General features: G+C 41.8%; 1 protein-coding gene across 1 annotated transcript in view; it reads right to left on the bottom strand.

Annotated features, from left to right (window-relative positions):
* STAB2 (stabilin 2) overlaps positions 1–22,787 on the bottom strand; it is an 86,656-nt gene that overhangs the window by 39,785 nt on the left and 24,084 nt on the right. Inside the window, exons 13-34 of the mRNA XM_064654834.1 lie at positions 22,629–22,772; positions 21,810–21,872; positions 21,604–21,723; positions 20,949–21,002; positions 20,184–20,264; positions 19,070–19,222; positions 15,917–15,979; positions 15,077–15,160; positions 13,836–13,922; positions 13,207–13,318; positions 11,771–11,951; positions 10,669–10,762; positions 10,296–10,454; positions 9,812–9,907; positions 8,951–9,046; positions 7,907–7,954; positions 5,099–5,235; positions 4,614–4,728; positions 3,579–3,656; positions 3,316–3,408; positions 3,084–3,191; positions 197–328 (exon numbers count right to left, since the gene is read on the bottom strand). Coding sequence (XP_064510904.1) covers positions 197–328; positions 3,084–3,191; positions 3,316–3,408; positions 3,579–3,656; positions 4,614–4,728; positions 5,099–5,235; positions 7,907–7,954; positions 8,951–9,046; positions 9,812–9,907; positions 10,296–10,454; positions 10,669–10,762; positions 11,771–11,951; positions 13,207–13,318; positions 13,836–13,922; positions 15,077–15,160; positions 15,917–15,979; positions 19,070–19,222; positions 20,184–20,264; positions 20,949–21,002; positions 21,604–21,723; positions 21,810–21,872; positions 22,629–22,772 — 2,298 coding nt within the window. The remainder of the gene's footprint in view (positions 1–196; positions 329–3,083; positions 3,192–3,315; positions 3,409–3,578; positions 3,657–4,613; positions 4,729–5,098; positions 5,236–7,906; positions 7,955–8,950; positions 9,047–9,811; positions 9,908–10,295; positions 10,455–10,668; positions 10,763–11,770; positions 11,952–13,206; positions 13,319–13,835; positions 13,923–15,076; positions 15,161–15,916; positions 15,980–19,069; positions 19,223–20,183; positions 20,265–20,948; positions 21,003–21,603; positions 21,724–21,809; positions 21,873–22,628; positions 22,773–22,787) is intronic.

The raw sequence follows: 22,787 nt of genomic DNA, 5'->3' as shown, positions 1-22,787 counted from the left end.
TCAAGGGTGACTTTGAATTAAGCAGGTATGAGACAGGCCTTGCATTTGAGAGACAACTTTTGTGCTGTTATGTTGCAGAAGCTGGTGGGGGATGCAGAGCCCCTTTGGACTGCATGTTAGTTTAAAGCTGAAGCTGGATTTGTAAGAAGCAGGAAACCTGTTACTCCAAGCAAGTGCAGACACACAAGTGCAGTACCTGACTGTTGTGGAGGAAGAACCCAACCTGGTAGGAGAACCCTAGCATGGTCTCCCTGTGCATGCCATTGTGCAGATTGTTCTTCAGGAGCTTCTCATCCAGTACAATATGATAGCGGATTTGGCCTTCATCCTGCAAACAGACAGTTAAATTCAGGGTTATGTAGCAGAGCATGAAAAGTTACTAGGAATAGCATTTTCCAGAGGATATAAGCCAAACCTAGATTGGCTGAATTTAAAGAGAAGCCTTTCCAGTAGGCAGGTTATTTCATACTTCTTACTGTAGAGACCTTGCATTCCTGTCATAATAAAATTTTTATTGACCGTGGAGGGTGAAAAGCTATTGAATTGTGAGGGCCAAGGTTTGCTTGACCCTGTAGCATCTGTTTCTGTGCTTAAGGCTGGTTGATAGATTCAGAGAAAAGTCAGATGACATTTTAGGACTCTGAACTTCATGAGTTCATTTGACATCAAAAGTTGCATATTCGTGTGTGCTTTTATAATCTTTCCATACCTATTCTTTCTTCCTGAATGATCTGTGGATGAATGTTTAGAGCATATATATATATATATATATATGAAATACATCTCTAAGGTAATTTTCAGTTAATAAAGAGCTAGAGCCACACCTGTTAATTGAAAAGTTTTCTATGCCTCATTACTATTCATGTCATTGAAAAGTGATGAAGTTATTCTCTATACATCAAAATTTTGTGAGGGCTTCTCAAAGCTTCTGCATCTTGTTCTGAAGCAAGAGACTTCCAGGAGGAAGGAAGCAGAAACAAGATGTGTTTGTGAGAGGTTTATAGATGTGAGAGAAACTGAGGCATTTGGAGAGTTTCGGGGCTGACTAGCTGACAGATATAGTGCTTCTGCAGCTTTATGTCTTTGCAATAAAAGGTGCTTTGTGGGAAATCCTGCTGCCTGTTGTCCCCTTGTTCTGAATGTTCATACTTCTCATTCTTTGGCTCCTTCAAAGTGCGTGAAAGCATGAAGCAGCTCCAGGTTGCAAGATTTGTGATGTAGCCTGGCTTTGCCCACAGAGTGAAATGGTGGCCTTGACATCTCTTGAGGTGGGCCTCATTCTGTTTTGATTTCCACAGATTTGGCAAAAAAATATTTGCAGATGAGAAGGTGGGAAATAAGGTAGAGCTAATCTCCATCAGCATCCAGCCCTATTTAATGCTCCTGACTTGGATAAATTGGATGAAAAGTTAACTCTCATCCATCTTGATTTCTGTCTTTTGTCACCAGTAGAGTTAGGACCTCTTGTCTCATCAGAGCCAAGAAATGGGCTCTCCTCCCTGTGCCGAGCACTTCCCTCTGCAGCAGAGTTCTCTCAAGTGTTTCACAAAGAGGTTAAGGCTCAGGCAGGCTTACCCTTATGGTTGTTTTCTGATTTTTTTTTTTTTTTGTCAGATTGCCATATCAGGCAAGGTTGGGAGCATGGCAAGGTTCCATCCTCCTCTTGGGAGGATGAAAGAAAGACCGGTGGAACATCGGTAAATAGTGGAAGTGAAAAGGATTTCTCTGTGTATGTAACCCAGACCTAATGGGATTGATGTCCTGTGCATCTCTCAAAGTTTGTTATAAATGCTTCTTGCAGTGATGCGGAAATGATGATGATGTGTCACAAAACACCTGAAGTAGCATTCAAAAGTCATTTGAGCAGACGTAGGTTGATCACATGTGAATTCTTCTGGTGAGGCAGGAAGTGGGGCTTTTGCCATGGGTCTGCCATCAGTGGTAAATGCTTTGGGACGATTTGGTTGAACCTTGTGCTCCTCAGCTTCCTGGCTGCAAATGGAGACCATGCAAGTAGGGACAGAGTGTGGCAGGGTAAATATTTATGGAAGAGACAGGGAAGTATTAATGTCATTGAGCAAATCATGGGTAAAACTTCCTCTGCAAGGTGTGTGGCTCTCCATATATGCATTCCATAAAACTGTTTCAAATTGAAAAAAATATGAAGAAAGCCACTGGGATGATTCAGAAAAAGGATAGCTTAACTTGAGAGGAGACTGACTGGCTTGAGAAGGGTGTTTTGCCTTGTAAATATGCCAGGGCATGAGTGCTAGAAAGAGAAAGTTGCTTCAGCTAAAGCATATTCCTGGTATAAGGATAAAGGGGTATAAACTGGCCAGAGGTATGCTGTCAAAATAATATAAACTAGCTCAGGGCACGAGGATTGAGGTCAGCAGGGGAGCTGGGAGGGACACATCCATGCTGGTGGGAGGAGCTGGTGGCCAGTCGGGCATGAGCCTGTCGTGGGGCTCCTGGGGAGTGGCAGCAGCAGTGGGCTTTGCCTGAGGAAATTTTTGTAGCCACAAAAATGTCAGAAATTTTTGTGAGTCCTGGGACTGACCAACTGTGTTTGTAACCTGGGATTAGACACCATATGTGGGAAGTAGCTGGGCAATAGTGTTCTTACAGGAGTGACAAGGGCAAGCATCTGGATAGTTTTAAGAAAGAGTCAGAGTATTTTGTGGCATTATTAATGATGGGATATTTAGTGATGTCAGGGGACTGGACTTGTTGACCTAGAAAACTCATTTTAGTGTTTTTTCCTGGTCACTCCTATACTGATCTTTGCATTAAAAAAACCCACTCAAAATACCCCAAACCAAAAAAAGTTTACTGATGACGTCTTGGATATTATCAGCACGATTTTAATCTAGAGAAGGACAAAACCCAGAACAAATAGCTAGGTTCTTCCAGCATGCCAGGAAAATATACGTAGATCTGTGCCTCCTCACCAACTCTGGTGTTAAAGAAAAAAACCAAACTCAACAAATCTCTCTTCCTGTTTTTGTGTCCTCTCAATCCATCCACTTGAAATTGTGATGAAATACTGAGCTGTTAAGACAAACCTTGTGAGTAATACGTACCAGAGTAGCAGACTTTTTATCCTTTAGGTAATTTTCTATGGCATCATTATCTGGGGCAAAGACTGTGTACATGTTTGCTGCTTCTATTTCGTTTGCCAGGCTGTATTGCTGTTGTGAAACACATAGAAACAAATCATAATGACCACCGATTGTCTGATATCAGTCCAAATGCAATCAAAGCAGAGAACTTCCTCTGTTCTTAAAACATTGTGAAAGAAATGTGAAAGCTTACAACGATGTAGCCCCTGAAAATGGAATAATCAGGCATTTGCTCCAGGCGGGCCAGCAGCCTTGGCATGACAGAGCTGCGGAGGGGGGTCAGAACCTGGAAAGGGAGCAGATATCCCACATCAGCGTGTGTGCACCTGCTGTGGATCAGATGCAGGACAAAATGCTGTTCTGTGCAAACACTTTTTTTTTTTTTCCAAAGGCAGTTAATTATTTTGCACTGCCTGTGGTGCAGAGGAACAAACCCTCCCTTGTGTGGCCGTGTACCTTGTCAATAACGTGTATGACCCCGTTTGTGGATGCGATGTCACCAGACACGATGTGAGCGCCCTCCACGGTGAGGTTCTGAAAGAGAGCGAGGAGACAGGGTTTTCATTCACATCATGGAGGTGGCGTTTCCCCAGCAGTTCATACTGTGGATTTCCACACCTTCCCAAATGCTTGCCTGGGGCTCCACCATGGCTCTGCTCACACCACTCCACACCAGGGGCTGGTTACTCTCTGGGAATCATGCACAGGAGAGGGGGCTTTGGGACTCTCTGCTGTTCCCTGTGTGCAGACTGGCAAAGCCATGGGGTTGCTTGCACTGGAGTGGTTACCTGGGGTAGGTGCACTCCCCCACCCGCAGGCAGGCTGAACCCTGTGCCAGTTCACATCGACTTGGTTCTGTGCAGCTTTAAAAGACCCCGTTCATGATTTTTCCTTTGGGACATGGAGATGGGGGAACTTTCCCCTCCCTTAATGGGGATGAAGTATTTAAATGTGCCTTGTGTATTTCCAGAAAATCCTCCTCAGAATACAGAGTTTACCTCATAGAAAGGCTGAGTGGAAAGGGCTGTCGGTTGTAGTTATTTACCTTCAAAAATATCTTCTTGTGATTTAGGACTATTGACTTGCATATGTGGAGATGGGTGTGTTATGACTGCTTCCTCCTATCTTCCTGATTCTTTAAAATATGTTATTGGGTTTCCTTGATGCTCTTTGTCTTAACTTAGTTCACACAGGCTGCTCCAGGCAGAAACTGCCCTTTTGCTTGGTTACAAGACAGCCCAGAGTTTGTGGCAGCTACTGGGACATTAGGAATAAATAATATTGTGGACAAATTTCAGCTAGGTAAAGTGGTGGAGAAAATCAAGCTCATGTTTCTCCCAGAGGGCCCAATATAATCGATCTATTCCCTTAATTTTATTACGTGGTCTTTTTTTAAATATAACATGTGTGGTTTTGTAATACAAGAAAGTCAGTGGCAGTGATGGTCAGGGTTTAGTGCATGATACCAAAATGGTTTGCAGGTCATCTCACCCCATTTTCTTTCGACAAGTGTAGGAATTTGCTCTGTAGCGATGTTGGCAGCATGTCAGAGGATGATAAATTCTGGAAATCAGCAAAGCTGTAAGCTCCTGTCAGTACATGATACCTAAAGGAAATTAACTGGATTTGAAGGTTTGGTATTTTCTCTCTCTCCCCGCCCCCCCCCCCCAGATAAATATGGTTAGTGTGTCTAAACCCATGGTTTTTAAATAGGAATTGCTTGTATTATACCTAGTTCAGCTGTGTTCTGATCTTAGCTTGGCCTTTAAACACTTCTGGCATAATACAAATAATGTTTTGTTTCCAGTGGACTTGCTACAGAGATTTATGCTGCTGTAACAAGAAGGGGAATCCTATGTCCTTCCTTTAAAATCATAAAACCTGTCTTGCTCTAGTGGCTTCAAACCAAAGGCTTGTTTGACATAAAAAGAAATAAATTAAAAAAAACCAAACAACCCCCCAAACAAATAACATACTTCAGTAGAGTTGGAATGTTACTTTTTGACATCCAAAAGGCTTTCTCTCCTTCATCCATGTTTTCAATTGCTTGCAGAGAAGGCACGAGGACAGTTAGATTAGAGGCAGTGGATAACACTGAGTTTATCTTGGCCTCCTGCATGAAAGTAAAGAGAGTAAAATAATTCATCCCCAGGACAGTCTATAAATAGCAGCTGGTGACTTCTTAGCAAGGTGGAGTATGTGACGTCCTTTGTGACCAGCCTGGGGAGGAAAAACTATTATACTGAGCAGTGACTTGAACCAACAGTACTTTGAGCTGTACAAAAATGGTCAGCGAGAGTCTATTTTTTACACAATAGATTGCCAGCGTTTAAAGGGCAGAAATAATGTTCGAGTCAGAACTGTTTTTTATTATGAAACACATAACTTGTCTCCTACAAAAGTTAGTCTGTCTCATGGATTCTGTTTTATGCACTCAAATATTGAAAAATAAACAAGATGATGAATACTAGTAGTTACTGATAACTTCAAGTAACTTATTACAGAGCACTCTATGCTATTTAAAAGATAGAAGGACTATGGATTGTGAAATAAGAAACTCCCACGACACAATGTTCCCATTCCAAAGAGGACTATTTAACATGGCTGGCATTTTTCAAGATGCCCAGGACTTACTTGTGTCCATTAGGACTACAGTGGAGCTTGCTGCTGACAGCTCTAATTTTAGGTGGGGCTTTCAGCTCTGTAGTGTGCATGAATTGATTCATCTTCCATATGTTTTTATCTGCCTTAAGGATGGAGAAAGCCTCCACTGGAGAGGATTTTTCCAGTTGTGTGGATTTTTTGGTTTTGTGGAGTGAAAAAAGAAGAGCAAAAGATTTGAGTGTGATCTTGCTGTAGATGGGATTCTCCAAACTTTTCACAGGCTCCACCTTGCCATTTTCGATGCTGCAAAACTCAAGGGAGCAATATGAGTATAGGTTGTACCTTTTTGAATCTGGTATGCTGCCTGGGAACTGGCTTGTTTTGGACAGTCCTTCATTACCCATATTGGGTTTTAAATCAAGAAGGGAATCATCTCCCCTAAATAGCTGGGAATTTTGTCTCTGTTAAGATCATCTTTCTTTCTAGCCATCATCCCAGCCACCTTCCAAATATTTAAATATAGAAATAGCAACACACTTCCCCATCTCATCCTTCCTGATCAGCAAGAAAAATATATGGTTATAAAAAGTGGTAAACATCACATTCCTGTTCAACTATGAAATTAAAAACCTCACAGATGGATCTACCTCCCTATTTTGCTCATGTTTGTAGTTACCGTTGTTTAGTTTGATACCATTTCTCTGAAGTGTAGCAGAAATTTCCACATCTCTGTTTCAATAGATTATACAGAATCTGCCCTCTGATTTCCCCCCTCATTATCTAAAGAGCTCACTAGCAGGTGAACAGCATTTCTCATTGTGTCCATTTCTTTAAATTCTTAAGTTTCTCTGTACAGTGTCCAGTGCTGCAGTCCGAGCTCAGGGCCAGGCAGATAACTGACTTGAATTAGCCACATTAGCTTCTCTTTCAAGCAGCTCCCTGAGGTGTTTGTTGTAATTGTGTGCTTTAATGATCTCCAAGCCATCTAACTTTGAAAAGCATGAAAGCAACTAATGTGCTGTGACTTCTCCTTCTGATGCTTTTCATTAACACATCACTGTTCTTTTTTGTTTGCCTTGTATTTGCTATACATTTCCTATATTTAGGTTTTAAGCTCCTTGTGGGAGAAACAGATTTTGATCTTTATTCCTAGTGTCAATCACAGTGGGGTAGGACCCCTAATGTTACTGCTGCTCCAGAAATAAATGATAACATGAAAATAGAAAGTAGATTGTGACAATCCGTCTATCCAGAACTTTGGTTTGTAAAATTTAATTTGGTGTTTCTTCCATAATCTGGAACCATACAAGTTAATCTATTCCTTCAGTGAAGTTGTTCACCTTGGAGAAGAGAAGACTCCAGGAAGAATTTTTCAGCCTTTCAGTAATTAAAGGGAGCTTTTAAGAAAGACAGGGCAGACTTTTTAGCAGGATCTTTTTCAAAAGAATAAGGGATAATGGTTTTAAGCTGAAAGAAGGTCGATTTAGATTAGATATGAAGACCTTTTTTATGGTAAAGGTGGTGAAACACTGGGAGAGGTTACCCAGAGAGGTGGTAGATGCCCCATCCCTGGAAACATTCAAGTCAGGTTGGACGGGGTTCTGAGCAAACCTGACCTAGTTGAAGATGTCCCTGCCTGTGGCAGGGAGGTGGACTAGATGGCCTTTAAAGGTCCCTTTCAACCCAGACCATTCTGTGATTTGCTGTGATTCTATGTACCTTGGTCAAGCCTGCCAGACTGAGATTCCTGCCATGGGCACAATGAAAATGGTGAGGCTCAGGCCTTTGTCCACTGAATAAGAGAAGTTGGAAGGAGCCACTTGGGGGCAGGTTCAGTCTCTGCTTGCACCCTGATGCTGTTCATCTGCACCATGGTGTATTTACATACAAAGCTAGTCATGGCTTACATGACCCCCTGCCTCAGAGAGCAGGCTTGTAACTAGCTCTGTGGAGCCTCCTTGCTTGCCTGAATTTGGGTTCAGAATTTGTTTTTCAGGTAGAAATATGGAACCAGGTGATCAACCCCTCCATGAGTGGTAGGATAGGCACTCTGATGCCTCTCCAGAGCTGCAGCCTCTGTTCTCTGATTGCAATACTGCTGTAAGGTTCCCATTCCTAAAAGCTACAAGGCTTATGTAAACTGGAACATACTAAAAAAATTAGCCATGAAGTGTACTTACATTAACCCACTGGTTAAATGCAGCTGCTTCTGACAGAGTAGATAGCTCCTGATTAGAAAGAGAAAGAGAGAGTAATGAGCAGCTAAGCTGTAATTAACTGTACCAAAGTACTCTTGCCTGTGGTGTAACTCACTGTGTCTGGCCTGGCTGATGTGACATGGAGGAGGAGGTTTTCAGTGTGTCTGAAAAGGGAAGACATCAGTGTTTTTCTAATTCTAATACTTTCTGGTAATGGAAATGGTGAGTTACCAACTCTTGAAAATCAGGCTGGTGATTGCTTAGGTGTATTAAGTGTATCTGACCTTGGTGCGTATTGTGTACTGACCCCAGGCTAAATGTTAATTTTCAGGGCTTCTAAACCTAAATCTTTTCTTAACTCCATGCAAAATTAATTGGAATTTATGTTGTTTTGTTTGGCGTTTGTACAGCATCTTACATATCATGCTGCAAGTAGATAGCCTTTATTCTGCCACAGTACTTAGAATAGAGATAGATGATAATATGAGCAGGGGCGGCAGACAGTGCTGAAAGCCATGAAAGATTATTGCCAGTGGCTGAGGCAGAGGACACTTTCATTTTTCCTACACTGTTAAATGCATATTTATTTCACCAATTTACTTGCTTTTGTTTTATCTGCCTGTGGGTCAGCATGGTTTGTTCCAACATGATAAATTGATCATTTCCACTGAGAAAGACTTCAGGGCAGAATTTCAGAAGAGCTGACTGCTTGCTGCTTCCAACTGGGAGGTGAGTGCTTAGCACTTTTGTAGGTTTGGACTCTGGGATGGACATTTTTAATTTTTTTTTTTAAGCAAGAAATATGCTCGGATTCCTTAAGCCACTTTCCAAGCTATGTTTTTAGACACAACAGATCATTTATGTATCAGACAAGTGTCTCCTGCTGGAAGACTGTTTGTGGATAGCACTGATGGGCATCATATTTTTCTAGCTGTTTATAAAGGCTTTGCTATCTCTCTGGTTAAGATCCAGCATGAGAACTGTGCAGTAGGTCCTGTGCTCAGAGAAAGTGACCATCCTACTTACATCTGCAGCATTTCCATAGCATATTGTACCATCTCCTTCGTAGCCCTTTGGACACACACACTTCCAGCCATGAGAAGACTCAAACTGACAAGTTGCCTTTGAACCAGAAAGAGAGAGAATTTGTCAGATACTCAGGAGACCACTCAAGAGCAAGAATGGCCTGTAAAGCCTCTTACTGGAATCCATTTATATACAAACACAAACTTACAAAGGATCTTTGTACCATCTTCCGTGGATGTCCTCAGTCTCCTATAGGACACACTCCATCAGCCCAGGGCACTAACTTCCTCACCTACCCACCCTGCACTAAATCTGTAGGAATCCAAACTCTTGCTCCACCTTTCTTATTTCCTCCCTACATAAACTGGACCCTATTCCTTCATCCAAATATGACAGACTGATCCTCTGCTCCCCAGTGCTCCTCACTTTAGCTCTGTCCCTGTGCCCCCCCCCCCGCTAGTGTGGCTCTTGCAGGCACTACAGGACACAGCAGAGCACATGCAGCTCCTGATACAGCTAATAGATGCCCAGGGAGAGATGTGTGACTTGGGTAAACATCCCAACAGTCTGGTGCATTCAAGTTGTAGTTGCTGGTAGAGAAGCAGCACTTATTTATACTGGGCTCGAGATAATCCTTCTGTGCAGGCAGATTTGGGAGCAGCACTTGCAGTCTGTCCTCAGCTCATGTACCATACTGACACAGTTCACACAGTATTTTTGGTGCTTGTAGCACTGCTTGGAAAGTGCTTTCTCAAACAGAAACTGCAGGCTTGAAATGGCAAGTAAATTCTATGGTGTGCGCAGGAGGTGAGGTGTGATACGTATCTGAACACTTTGTTCAAGGAATGATTAATTACTCACCAGATGATGGCATTTTCCATTTTGTTCCAGGCATGAGTTTATGGGTGTGCATTCAATTCCATTCCCCTGAAATCCATCCTTACACTTGCAGTCATTCTGTCATTTCAATGAAACACAGCAATTCATTAAAATGATTAAAATAGCGTGCATATTCTAGACATGGTGAATTAGTTTCTCTGTGTTTCTGTGTAGCTTAGCATTGACTTCAGTGGAATGACACTGATTAATATCTCCAGAAGACCTTTATACCTGACATCTACTAATGTATTTACTGAAGAAGTATTTGCTGCCATGGCATCACCATGTAGGAAGGAGAGAGGACTGGGATAAGAACTGAAGGAGACTGCTTTGGGTAGAGAGCACTGTGTGGAAATAACATCGTAGCTGGGAGGGAGGGGAGGATTTGGGGAAGAGAACAGGTAAGGAAGCAGAGCAAAAGGGCTGAGGACTAGCACCTAAGATGGCAATGAATGTGAGGACCTACCTGACCTGGCCCAACATATATGCAGGTGGCATTTTCGTGGCACCCTGCCGTGATGGGTAGCAGGCAGTTGTTGATGGCTGAGCAGTCCCTTCCATCACCTGTCCATCCTGCCTGGCAAACACACATGTGCTCTCCTGGGCCTGTCTGAACGCACTCGGCCTAGGGGGAGATGCAGAGGCATCAGTTCAGGACAGTTAGGTGGCATCTGGCTTCAGGTGCAAGGCCTGTCTAAGCCACAGTGATCCTGCTATCTGGGGAAAGAGCCTGGAACTCCAATGAACATCGTGACTCTTCTGCGAAAGTTTCTGGCCCCACCTTCCCCTCTGCCTACTTTTTCATGGTGTCAAGCTCTGTGGGGAAAGCACGTACTTACATTGATATTGCAGCCACCAGGGTTTAAAGCAGCACAAGGATCAACTTTGCTGCAGCTCAAGCCATCTCCCTCATAGCCAGGTTTGCAAACACAGCTACAGAGACAAGAGGAGGAGGGAGGCGTTAAACGTGATAGGACAGCTCTAAAATAAAGTGATTGTATTCCACTGTAACATGCTATTTATAGGGAGCTTAAAATTGGTAACCTTGGATTCATGATGCAAGTAGCCTAAGTGCGTACATTATGTTTTTTTCCAAAATGTTGACTGGGTTAATTGAGTCTAATCAGGGATCTATTCTCTGTGTATGAGATGGGGAGTGAAATTAATTCTGAGCTGATATGATCATTGCAAAGTTGAGCTAATAGCTCTAAATTATTTATGAGTTGGCTATGTTCTTTCTTTCAGTGATGTCAAAAATAGCTCTCTCCCTGAAACGTATGCAAGACAATGCAAGACAACTGTTTGCCTGGGTCCCCTCCCCCAGGATTAACCTATATTGGAGGGAATTACTTAAGCCCTCAAGTTTGACAGCATCCCCCATTCTGCTTTCTGCAGTGACTCATTATGAATACACTGCATCAAGAGGCAAACTCGCTGCATCTGAAGGTGAGCTTGAGGCAAGTGCAAGGCAGCTGTAGCAGTAACAGAGGTTTGTGACCAGTCCTGTCAGGACTGGGGAACCTGTGCTGAAGTCTGCAGGGCTGTGGCATGCAAAACTTGCCTGAGCTGACCAGAGTGAGATATCTATGCCCAAACTGCTTGAGAATTCCATTGTTTTTCAGCAAGGCTCAAACTTCTAAATCACTAGAAATAAAGGGTTCCTGAGAACCTATGTAGATGTTGGTAGGAAGGTAAGAAGGGTCAGATCGGTATGCATCTATCTTTCAGTGTTAAGTATAAGGTACAGGACAGGGTAATGAGATCTCTTAATTACTATCTTGCAACTCAAGGTCAATGTGGTGCATGATTATGCTTATTTGCAGCATAGCAGTGTTGCAGTGGCTGATGTTTGTGTACTGCTGCCAGGGACTGTTTTGATCAAGCAAATGGCAAAGAGCTGCAGCATAGTTAATATTACTTTGATGAGAGTCACTGACTTACCTCACTGCGCCATCACTAATCTGACAGTCTGCATGTGCATGGCAGAGATGTAGGGAGGGCTCACAGGGAACAATCTGCTTATCACAGAGTTTCCCTGTGTATCCAATTCTGCATGATCCAGGAAGGCAGATCCCATTGCTGTCTATTTGATTATCACACTTCCCATAAAGGCAGAGGCAGTCTATTAGAGATAAATTACAGTGTGCAATTCCATAGTGGTAAAAGGTATTTGTCCTTACATAACATTTCTTATGAATCAGATCCTTCTATTTCTTCAAGAATCTAAACTTTTGTATTTTTTAAGTCTCACTTTGATGGGGGACTTACTGTCTATTAATCATATCCATGTCTTTTCAGATGTGTTTTATGGGTAATTATTTAAAACCCATTGTATCTTTACAGTGCACTTATCTATCAACTAATTTCAAAGCACTTCAGTGAAGTAGGAGCAAAATGCTATGTTTTAGTCTATTAAGTTTGAAGTTACTAGTTGCACAACTTCTGGTGTACTTTCAGTGATATGGGAAGCCTTCAAATACTGAACCCACAATCCTACAGATTGTACAGTGCTGGGCTGGTACACAGAGCAGCAGCACAGACCTACCAGCACTTTGTTGGGACTGGGCTGATTAATGCTGCTGGGAGGCACAGCAATGTGCCCAAAGGACACAGCAGGTAAGCTCTGTGTATTCCAAAGCAGTGCCAGTGGTGACTAGTTAAGCAAACACTTATTACTTCAGTGGGACTGGAGCTTAAAAAATTTTATTATGGAATTTGTCTCTCAGCTTTTTTCCAGTTACCTCTGAACCTTCAAGTGAGCTGTGCTTCATGAATGACAGGATGTCTCATAGCAAAAAAGGCTATAATTATATTATAGAGGGGGGATATATGTGTTTTTGATATTGTATATGTTGTGAACTCTCAAATGTATTATGGTTTGACTTAGCAGGATTAAATCTGTCAGTATATGAAAGATGACTGTAGAACTGAAAACTATTCAATAGATCAGAAATTATTCAGTAAGGATGATTATTAAGTGGCCCTAAATACAATCTGTTTATAGATCTAGCTTAGATTACATATATTCATAATTGCTGGCAGAATCTGTTCTGTTGTGGGCAAGACCAGATGGGAACAGAATAGCAAAGATTTTCTTTTCTATTACTTATATGAAGGACACAAAAATTAAAAGAACAGTAAATAAGTAAAAAGTAAGCTACGCCCCCTGCAAAAGTCCCCAATGAAGTCAATGAGAAGATTTACACCGACTGTACGCTTATGGTGTGTCCCATAAGAAATGAAAGTACCCCAGAGACATCTTGCTCATCCACCACAGGGACTATTTAGTGATCAGTTAATTCCTACCTACATAATGTTCCAGGGGTCCAAAAGAAATAGCCCAAGCTCTTACACTGAGGATGTGCTGGTGTACTTACCTTTGTCACACTGAGGTCCATATTTGCCGGGGTCTGAGCAGAACTGGCAGTGCGAGCCCTGAAATGCCTCAGTGCAAATGCAAGTCCCATTTCCATCCAGGCCATCCATGCACTGTGATATGGAAGAGTGGTCATTGCTACGTATAAATTAAAACAAATCTTTACCCTTACCCCAGAGAAGAGACTATATATCTGTACATATTATGACTATGATAGACTCTCAGGAAGTACCTCAGGTTTGATGACAAAGGTGTTTCAAAGCAAAAGCTTTCCTTATGCATTTCCTTTGCTGCTATATATTCTGCCTTCCTTTGCAATTTTAAGGTGAGAATAGTGAGCTGGGTCATTACTCTGTGCTGTGCAAACTAAAACAAGGGGAATGGACCATGCAGCATTGCCTATGTGCTGTATGTTGAAACCTCAAAAATCTGCAATTTGAACATCTGAGAGGGGACCAATTTATTTTCCCTCCTCTGTATGACTGAACCTGAAATTCATGGCCATAAATGAAGGGGACAGCTCTTGTAGAGCCCAACATTCCAGTTCTGCAGAAGGGCTCCAGGGACTTTTGGGACACAGCCTGCCCTTCCTCCCTTGGAGTGCAGGGTGCTGCCAGATGCTCTTCTTACCTGCCCATTTCCTGAGCAGGGTTTGGAGAAACCTCCTGGACACGGACTGCAGTCAGGGCCAAAGAAGCCTTTGCAACACTTTGGTTCCTGTGAAATAAAGCAAATATCCTCTTTTACAGTGCCTTGGTGCAGAGGCAGTACACAAAACCCAACTCTCCATTGTGTTTTGGCCCTCTGGCAAAGGCCCATAGGGATAACTGGCTCTGAAAAGGATTGTGTTGGACCAGAACCACCCCTGCGATGGCCTTGTTAAAACCAGGCAGGGTGCTGACAGCCCAAGAAGGGGATGCACAGGCCACCAGGTCCTTCCCTTGTTCTTATCAGACTCATCACTGTTAGAAACCCCTGTCCTGTCCCCACGTACAAACATGTCTGTGTGTGTCTGCTTGTATTGTGTGCACTCTTATATTTGCCAGTGGGACTGCAGTGCAACTGGGAGACAGGCAGTCTCCTTTGCATCTGAGATGCTGTGACAGCCAGACATGTTGCTTTGATCTTCCTCCTTCCCCTCTGCACCAGTGTGGGATTTAGCCACCACACAGCCCTAAATGGCTTTTTCAACTGCATCTTTTATTTTATTCATGAATTGGCTGCTTGGTCTGTTTATTTATCAAGGGCACAGAAAGTGCATTAGAAAAAACCCCATTTATGTGTGTGATTCAAGGGAAATAGGGATTAGCAGAAGGCTTTCAAAGCTTACAGTTTGTAGACTTATCTGCTTGTTACTAAGTGGCACTCACGAAATGCAGAAGCCTATTTAGGAGCCCCAGGAGCTGGAAAGGTGTAAGTACTTCTTAGAGGCTAATGAATTCTGTGAGAACTAGACTTGTCAAGCAGTAGTTGGACCGAAGTTCTTGTGTTTCCCATTCATTGTTATCCAATATGATGTGAAGTCCTCGGACAAGAGTGGCTGGGACCAGGAGAGACCCAGCTGTTCTGTTCTTCATGGGTGAAGCTATATGGGGCAACAAACACAGCTGGGCTTGGAGCCCTATCTGAAAACTCCTGCAGAGTATGAGTGTGGTGTTGTCAATGATGTGAGACAGCTAAAAAACCTCTCTGGAATTTGTCTCATATTTAGCTCTAAGATTTACAGTAGCTCCTCTCAGCCTGCTGTAGAGAAGTGTATGGAAGCTACACGGACATCTCCAAACACCTCTCAACTCCAAAAGGAAAGTTCAGAATGTATAAGGCAATATTTTGGTAAAAGAACCTTTCCTTAAGGAACCATAACTCTATACCTTTATTGTTATATTGCAGTCTCTAGCGCAGCCGATTTTCTGAAAGGTTGGGTGTTCAATAATGCATCTCCGTTTTGAGAAAGGCTGGAACACGCACAAAATGGAAGCATTAGTTATTTCTAAGCAACATAACGTTCTGTGATACAGTCTTAATATCACCACATAACCTGAGAACAAAGCACCCTGCTAGTATTTTATTTTAAAATTTTATTAAATTACATATTTTTTCCTAATATGAACTTCATTTTTATTGTTACTGGATACTGACTTATAGGACTACTACCAGTGAATTTTTTATAACATGGGGAATAAAATTCCTGTGGTAGCTAGACTTGAATTTTGTATGTGGAGAAACACGTAGCCAGATTTGCATCTCTTAGATGCAAAGCAGATGGAAGATTTTCAGTCCTTACTGAACCTGTGTCTGCAGACTGTTACTTCAGGGATGAAGCTTAATCAAAAGGAAATTTTTAACAGATGTGAGGTCTATTTTAAACATTCCAGTTTGCTAATTCTCAAAGCATCATCATAGTGATTCTCATTCCTCGTGTCTCTCTTCTGCTGAAATAGAACTTCACCTGAGAAACAAGTCAGAGCTTCTGTGAATTGTACGAGAGGTCTTGCAACAGCAAACAAAATAATGCTGGAATTACCTGATAATCCTGTCATTACCCAAAAGATGTTAAAGTACCATCTATATTTGTATTTTATTCAGTCCCCTGTATTCATAGCTGGTTCTTTTGATCACTATTTTTTGGGAGAGCAGTAATCAACATATGGGGATGCCTTTCCTCTGTGCATTTTGTACAACTGGTGAATCTGCCAGGAAATGTCACTTACGATTGGCTTTGAATCCTGTGGGCAGTGAGCCAATGAATGCGATAAACAACCTGCACAGACACCCTAGAAGGAAACGATAAGGATAGTAATTTGAAAAGGTATTATACCAACTGCTGAGATACATATTTATGGATTATACACCCTGTAAATTTTAAGAATATCTGTTTTATGACTTAAGCATGATTTTGCATCCAAAGAGCAGCAGCAGGGCTATATCTGCTGTCTCTGACTTTTGTGGAGTGGTTGTTCACTTCCACCTTCCCCTTCCAATCTCCATTTGTCCTTCCTCTGCTCCCTTCTTTTAAAGAATGTGACGCTTCCTCAACAGGAACACAGGGACATGAATGCACTGGTGTCCTTTACTCAACTGAGTATAACAAAGAACTAATATTGTCGGAGAGTCTAGTGCAGTCTGCACACTTAAATTCTATGAGAATTTTTTATTTCTTCCTGGAAGATCAAAAATTAGTTGAGTCTTTTATACAGACAGTGTGAACAGAAATTTGTCTTGTGTATAGGTGATGAAGAGAAAAATAGTCTTTGCTCCCACATCATAGATCCTGTACTCCACTATGATCCAGTGATATATAGCTAATTTTATGTTTTCACCTTTTGGTTGCCTTTCCCACCAGCTAATTTATCACCATGTGGTGGTGACAGTGACTGGCAATTACATCACTGAGGAGATATAAACTCCAGTGGCAGTTTTAAAGGTGAATCCTCTACAAGCTCAACATGCAGTAACTTCAGAGAGGTTGAGCCTTTCAGAATGTGGATATGGAGTTTGTCAGAGCTGTGGTGCTTGTGACTACCGATGTCTTGTTTTTCAATCAAGTTAGCATAAAACCTAGAGCCAGCATCCAATGTGTTCCATCACTGTGTTTTGTAGTCATTGGACAAGAGGCCATGAGGCTGAATTATGGCATTTTCCCCACAGGTTTCTCACTGGAGCTGTGGTGAAAGAATCAGGTACTGGTTTGGATTTAGTAGTCCCTCATGCTGTACAGCACTTATAGGAATAAAGGAGCAGACTTACAAAAGCATTTGTGCATCAAATTGTTGAGGTACTGATGCCACTATTATGTTTTAAAGGTTTGTGAGTCAGATGTATTTTGGCAAATACATTTGGACATTACAAAAGCTTTTCTACAAGCTGCATAGTCATGCCTGAAGCTGACTTAGGCTCTTGCCTTCCTCTGTGCTTCTGAAAATCCCTGCGTGTCTGCTTCTTTAGAACTTAAAACTCCGGTTAATTGCTGTGGACAATGTTTCCCTCTGTTGGTGTTATTCTCCCTGCTGCTCAGTGCCAATTGCTATCACCTATTTACTTCCTTTCTCCACCTGGAATGGCCTCAAACACTGACGTGTACCTGCTCCCTCCTTATCCTGAGGATGAGCGTCCTGTCTCTCTCTTCTGCCATGTCACAGCGAAGGACAGAGAAAAGTGTCTGCACTTCCATGCAAGGCCAGATCTGCCTATTTTCAGTGCTACATTAAGATACTGTCCTTGCACTGAAGTAATTGAAGCATGGATATATATTCCCCTCTATCAAATCTGCCACAGGGCCCGTGCTCTGGGAGGAGTGGAGCAGAGAGCTGGGTCAGCTACTACTTCATTGTTCAGACCACCTCCTGTCTGAGGTCATCAGAATTGGCCACGGTCCACACATCAGGCAGGTACTGCAGACCTGTTGTCCCTCCTGTGCTCTTTGTGACATTAAGAATAAGCACTGCTGTCCTTCAGTTAGACTCAAGTGAAGCTTTTAGAGTTCTGGTATGGTTACGTGGATATGGATGCCTTAGCCTAATGGCATCATCTTTAGGGATGTAAAGTTCTTGTGAGTGTATATACCTACCAGTTCCTACAAGGTTTGTGCCTTTTAACTCTTTGAATACAAGCAGTATTTCTGAGGTGGTGTTACTCCTGTTTTCTGAGAGTGATGAAACTGCTTCATGCAAAGTAAAACTGCCAAAGCCATTGCTCCCTTCTGGTGTTCTCCTGGCCAGCAGTGTTCTGCTTAAAGCCTTGAATAAGTGGTTGTACCTTAAACTACGCACAAGACTTTCAAAGCTGACAGGAGTGCCTAACTTGAGTTTGGGGAATAATTTTCGTAACTATTTGTTTTTTCTTTAAACAATTTTTTTCTCAGTGTTACTTTAGGATTGATTGGTGCTGAATTTAATTTCTAAGTAGTTTTTTGGTTAGGAATTCAGATTACTGAAGTTTTCTGGGTGGGGATTGCTTTTTGTATCAGAGATTGCTGCTTGGACCTCTGCCTGGTTTATGATTATATTGCACATGCAGCACTTTGTAGTTACCGCCAGAGGTAATAGATTGTTACTGCCAGTGTTTTCTTCATTACATTTTGATGTTGTCCAGCTCTGCTGGGAACCTCTTTCAAGGCTGTGGTTCTGGACTGTTGTAAGTTAAGCCAGTAAATATTTCCCTTTTGTACCGGAACTGTTACTGGCCCAGACATGTGCTTGAACATGGTCCAATAACAGCTCACTGGAGCCACGCTCACTGCAAGAGAAAAGCTCCGTCTGATACCCTGTTCTCTTACCAGAAATAGTATCTGAATGTTACCAAATAAAGGCCTGTACTGTGTCACCTAACTGAGCAAGGTATGTCAAAATCCACCCCTTTAAATATGAAGCAGTTTTGTTTCTGAAAGAAAGCAGGGCTAGGGGAAATTTTGGCTTCTGAAAATAACACATTCCTAATATACAAATATAAAATTAATTATTATGTTAATATTTTAATTTGCTGTCTCCTTTCCCTGCATATTTATAGAAGTGAAAATATTGATCTAGAGTAGTTTCCCTGAGAACTTGACACTGCTTCCATGTACTTGTATGTACAGATGGAATTCAGGAACTGGAGGACAGAGCTGGATTGGAGAGACAACATTTTTCAAAGGGCTACTGCAACAACCAGTTTTTTTGAAATGGTGTAGAATATGTTCATATGAGTTCCCTATTTGCAAATAATTTGCATCTGTGCAGTACTGCTAGGTTGGTGGCTGCATGTCTTTGATATATTAATTTCCCAAAATACCCCTTTTTAATGAATAATATCAGAGAAAGCTATTAAAGAAGAAGCTAGAGTGCCTTGAACAGTTAAGAACTACCAATTCTGTGTGATTCTCTTACCTTTGTGACTTGACTTCTTGTCTCATCACACCGATGTGGTAGAATTGGAACAATTGTGGGTGGGATAAGAACTCCCTCAAGAGTGTAAATACGACCATTTTTTGCAACAATATCTGTTTCTTCCATTTTTTCTCCACTCACCAAGACTTGTCCCTATGAAACAATAAATTATCATTATTAAAGTTCATAGCTTCTCGATTTCTGATAATTTAATTTAAAAAAATTAAATTACTTTCTGTTCTTGCTTTTTTTTAAAATTGACTATCTGATTTTTATCATGCTTGTTTATGCAAGAAGCACACATATATTGTACATTTTCTTGACTATTGATCTACAGCAGAGGTATCAAAGATTTTACTATGAGTGTGCACTGTTAGCCTGTGGAACTGGTTACTGATAGACTGACCAAAATGAGAAGACTACTGATGACTCCAGGCACTGATTTTAGAGGGCATAAACATGCTTTAGTACTCTCTCTGGCAAAGGAGGAGGCAGAAAAGTGAGAGAGAATCCGTGATCTATGTTATTTTACACGAAGAAAAAAAAAGTATTCTTTCTGCATTTATTCCTGCAATGCTCTGCCTTCACAAGAATTTTCATAGGTGCATCTCTGCTCCAGGACAGAAGGAAGCTAACATAATAGATAAGTTTGGTTTTGCAGAAGTACTGAAAAATTAACACCTTTAAAAATGTATTCACTGGGTACATCAGAATCAGAAACTCTAATAGTAAAGAGAATTAAAGAATATCTTTGTGTGCACTGAGGAGTGTTTAAAATAACTAAAACATGTAACAGAATGATTTAAAATATTTTAAGTAGATTTTAATTTTTTTAAAAAATTATGCAGAGCATAAATGAGGACCACTCCTGGACTGGGGCTAATCATAAGGGAAAAAACCCTGCAGGCTGTCCTTATATACCAGTGATTTCCTCTGCATCCTTTATATTACTAATGGTAACAGCAGGTAGGAGTGGCAAGTTGAAAATTTCTGCCTCATTGTAGCAAGAAATTCCTCTGCTAACGTCCCCCCTTCCCCCTTCTTTTATTCCCCCTGCATGTGAACAGTTTCCTCAGTCAGAGAGAGTTGTTCACAGGTGAAAGCTGTGACTTACAGTGCTGGTCCTGTTAAAGTAAACGAACTGCTTTGCCATGCTTCTGATGTGCTCTATTGAGACAAGGCTGGCAACCTCGAGCTGAAATGAATATAAATTGATTGAAAGAAATGTAAAAACATTACTTTTTTCAAATCCAGAAAGACCTTCTTTGGGGCAAGGAAATGACCCTATTATCAATGTGGGCAGCCTTTGCATTGACTAACCTGCTTGTATAACAAAGTTAGTGTCATTAAATTATGACTGAGCTTGCTGGCTGCTGCGTGTGAAGAGCTTGGTGCTCAAACAAATATTAATTTTTCTTCTAATTATAGCAACCAGTCTAAATAGAGTTAACACTTCTCCCTAAAAATAGCCCTCTTTGCATCCACAGACCACTGTAGAAATGGCAGTGCTGGTATCCCATGAAGGTACACTTGCATGAGAGCATCTCATGTCTCTGTTCCCTCTGATCTCGGTCTGTGCTGGGAGTGGCCTCCACCTCAGATGCTCTGAGTGGGACCCTTCAGTAAAAATAAAATCACTTCTTTCCTTCCTCCCCCACGACAGTGACTGGGGTGGGGATGAACTTCCACCTGGGAAAAATGGGGGGCTTGCTTAAAGTCTGAAAACCAGAAGACTAATTTTATCAGAATAGGCTCAGAGAGAGCTTGATTTTGATGGCAGTAAGTACTTTTCCCGCTATTTGTGCCTGCAGTCCTGACAATACCCCCTGACAGTGTTTCTTGCTCTTACACTCTGGGTCAGTAAAGCAGCTGTGCTCACCTCAGTATTGGAGACAATGTGGTATCGGACGAGCTCCAGCAGCTTCCATGAACCCTGCCAATGCAGAAAAGAGGCTGTTTTAGCCCAAACAGAGTCACACAAACCCAGCCTGACCTGTTGAGAGGCCATGGTGAAGAGAACAGCACCACTGGCAGGTGCACGAGAAACCCCTTGTCAGTGGTGGTGCTCAGCTTGTGGCATGCACCCTGACATTCCATATCCTCACTCCTACCTATTATTTTGACACGGGCCTTCCATGACTTGCATGTGTGTTGGGAGAGGCAGGAGGTGTCCGGGGGACAGGACACCAATAACCACCTCCTGGGAACCCACCAGCAGCGTATCCATGCAGTGGGGCCCTTGTGGTATCTTGACTGTTCCCACCAAGGGTGACACCTTTCAGGAGAGGGTTTGGGGCTTTGCCATGTGGCTGTCTGGGCAAGAGCAGAGGACTGGGGGCCTGGTGTGGAGGATCATTGTCGCTATATGTGATAGGAGACTCCAAATCCCCTTCCCCTCTAGGTGTTGTCTTGATCTTTTAATTGTTAGAGATGGCTTTAAACCTTGGTCATAGGAGCTTAGTTTAGATGAACACTGGACAACATATGTATGCATCTCCTATCTGAGAAAGCTTTGCGTTATAGAAAGATTATACCTGTGCAGAGAGCAGGTAGTCCAGAACCTCAGCTTTCATATTATTCAAAGCCTCATTACTTGGAACAAAGACTGTGTAAGGCCTGTGGTCCTGCTGCAAATCCATTCCCAGGCCAGTTTTCTGTTTTGGTTTAAAAATGAAAGTGAAATATTAATATTGAATAACACCTGAAATAGCTTTATGTAATTGCTTTTCTGTATCCTTACCTCTATCAAAGATGTAAATTGACTGTATCTTCCATTATGTTGAAGTACTGACATTATGGTTTCCTGAAATAAGATTTGTTTTAGTTGGGGACATGGAATAAATGCCAGTTCTTATAAGACACTTCTTGAGTTACTGCGCAAGTCTCAGTTATTACAGATTGAATACATTTTGGTTTCCTTTTTATTTGGGTGACTGGTGGTGCCTGGAAATGGCTTGTCTTGGTGCTATAGTGGAATATAGTTAGAGTTTGTCATTGTCCTGTGTAGCCACATTAAAAACAGTATGCATATGGGGAAAGGGTTATTATCTCTTCATTCCCAGTGTGAAAGGGTGGAGGAATAAAATATTTGCAAAAACATCATATAAAGAAGTGAACTTTTAAGGAAGTATGATAAGCACGTCACCAAAAACCCCAAAGCATCCAAAATCACCAGGTTTTATAATATTAGCCTTTTGGGGGGAGGAATTGCAACTTTAAATACAAATCTTGCTTGATATCTGTTCAGATGTCCCTTCTTTTAGTATGCTTTTCAGGAATTCAGTGAAATTCCCTGATTATAACTGCCAGTTTTCCAAAGAACCATTCAAATGCAGTGAGTCCAAATCCTCCATGAAGTAGTCTGGCAGAAGAGCATATGTCTGTTTGCTGTGGAAAGTGTGTCATTACCTTTCACTTTGAACGTTGCTTTGCTGAGCTGAAGCACGATGGCTCAGTAGATTTTGTTTAGTAGCTGTCAGTCATCCTCCTTTGCATTCAATCAATGTGAAACTATTTTAAGAGGAAGTTTGCCATTGCATGTATATAGCTTATTGCTCACCTCTTTGCTGCTTTCAAATGTTGGCTCCACATTGTCCATGGCTTTGTCAATAATGTGCAAAATTCCATTGGAAGCAATAATATTTCCCTGTAAAAGTTTCCCTTTCCTCCTTCCTCCTTGGATTCTTATTCTTAATTGATTATCCTGAAAGAAGCCAGG

Source organism: Pseudopipra pipra, chromosome 5 (assembly GCF_036250125.1).
Source record: "Pseudopipra pipra isolate bDixPip1 chromosome 5, bDixPip1.hap1, whole genome shotgun sequence".
NCBI lineage: Eukaryota > Metazoa > Chordata > Aves > Passeriformes > Pipridae > Pseudopipra > Pseudopipra pipra.
This window is presented reverse-complemented; position numbering and strand designations above follow the sequence as displayed.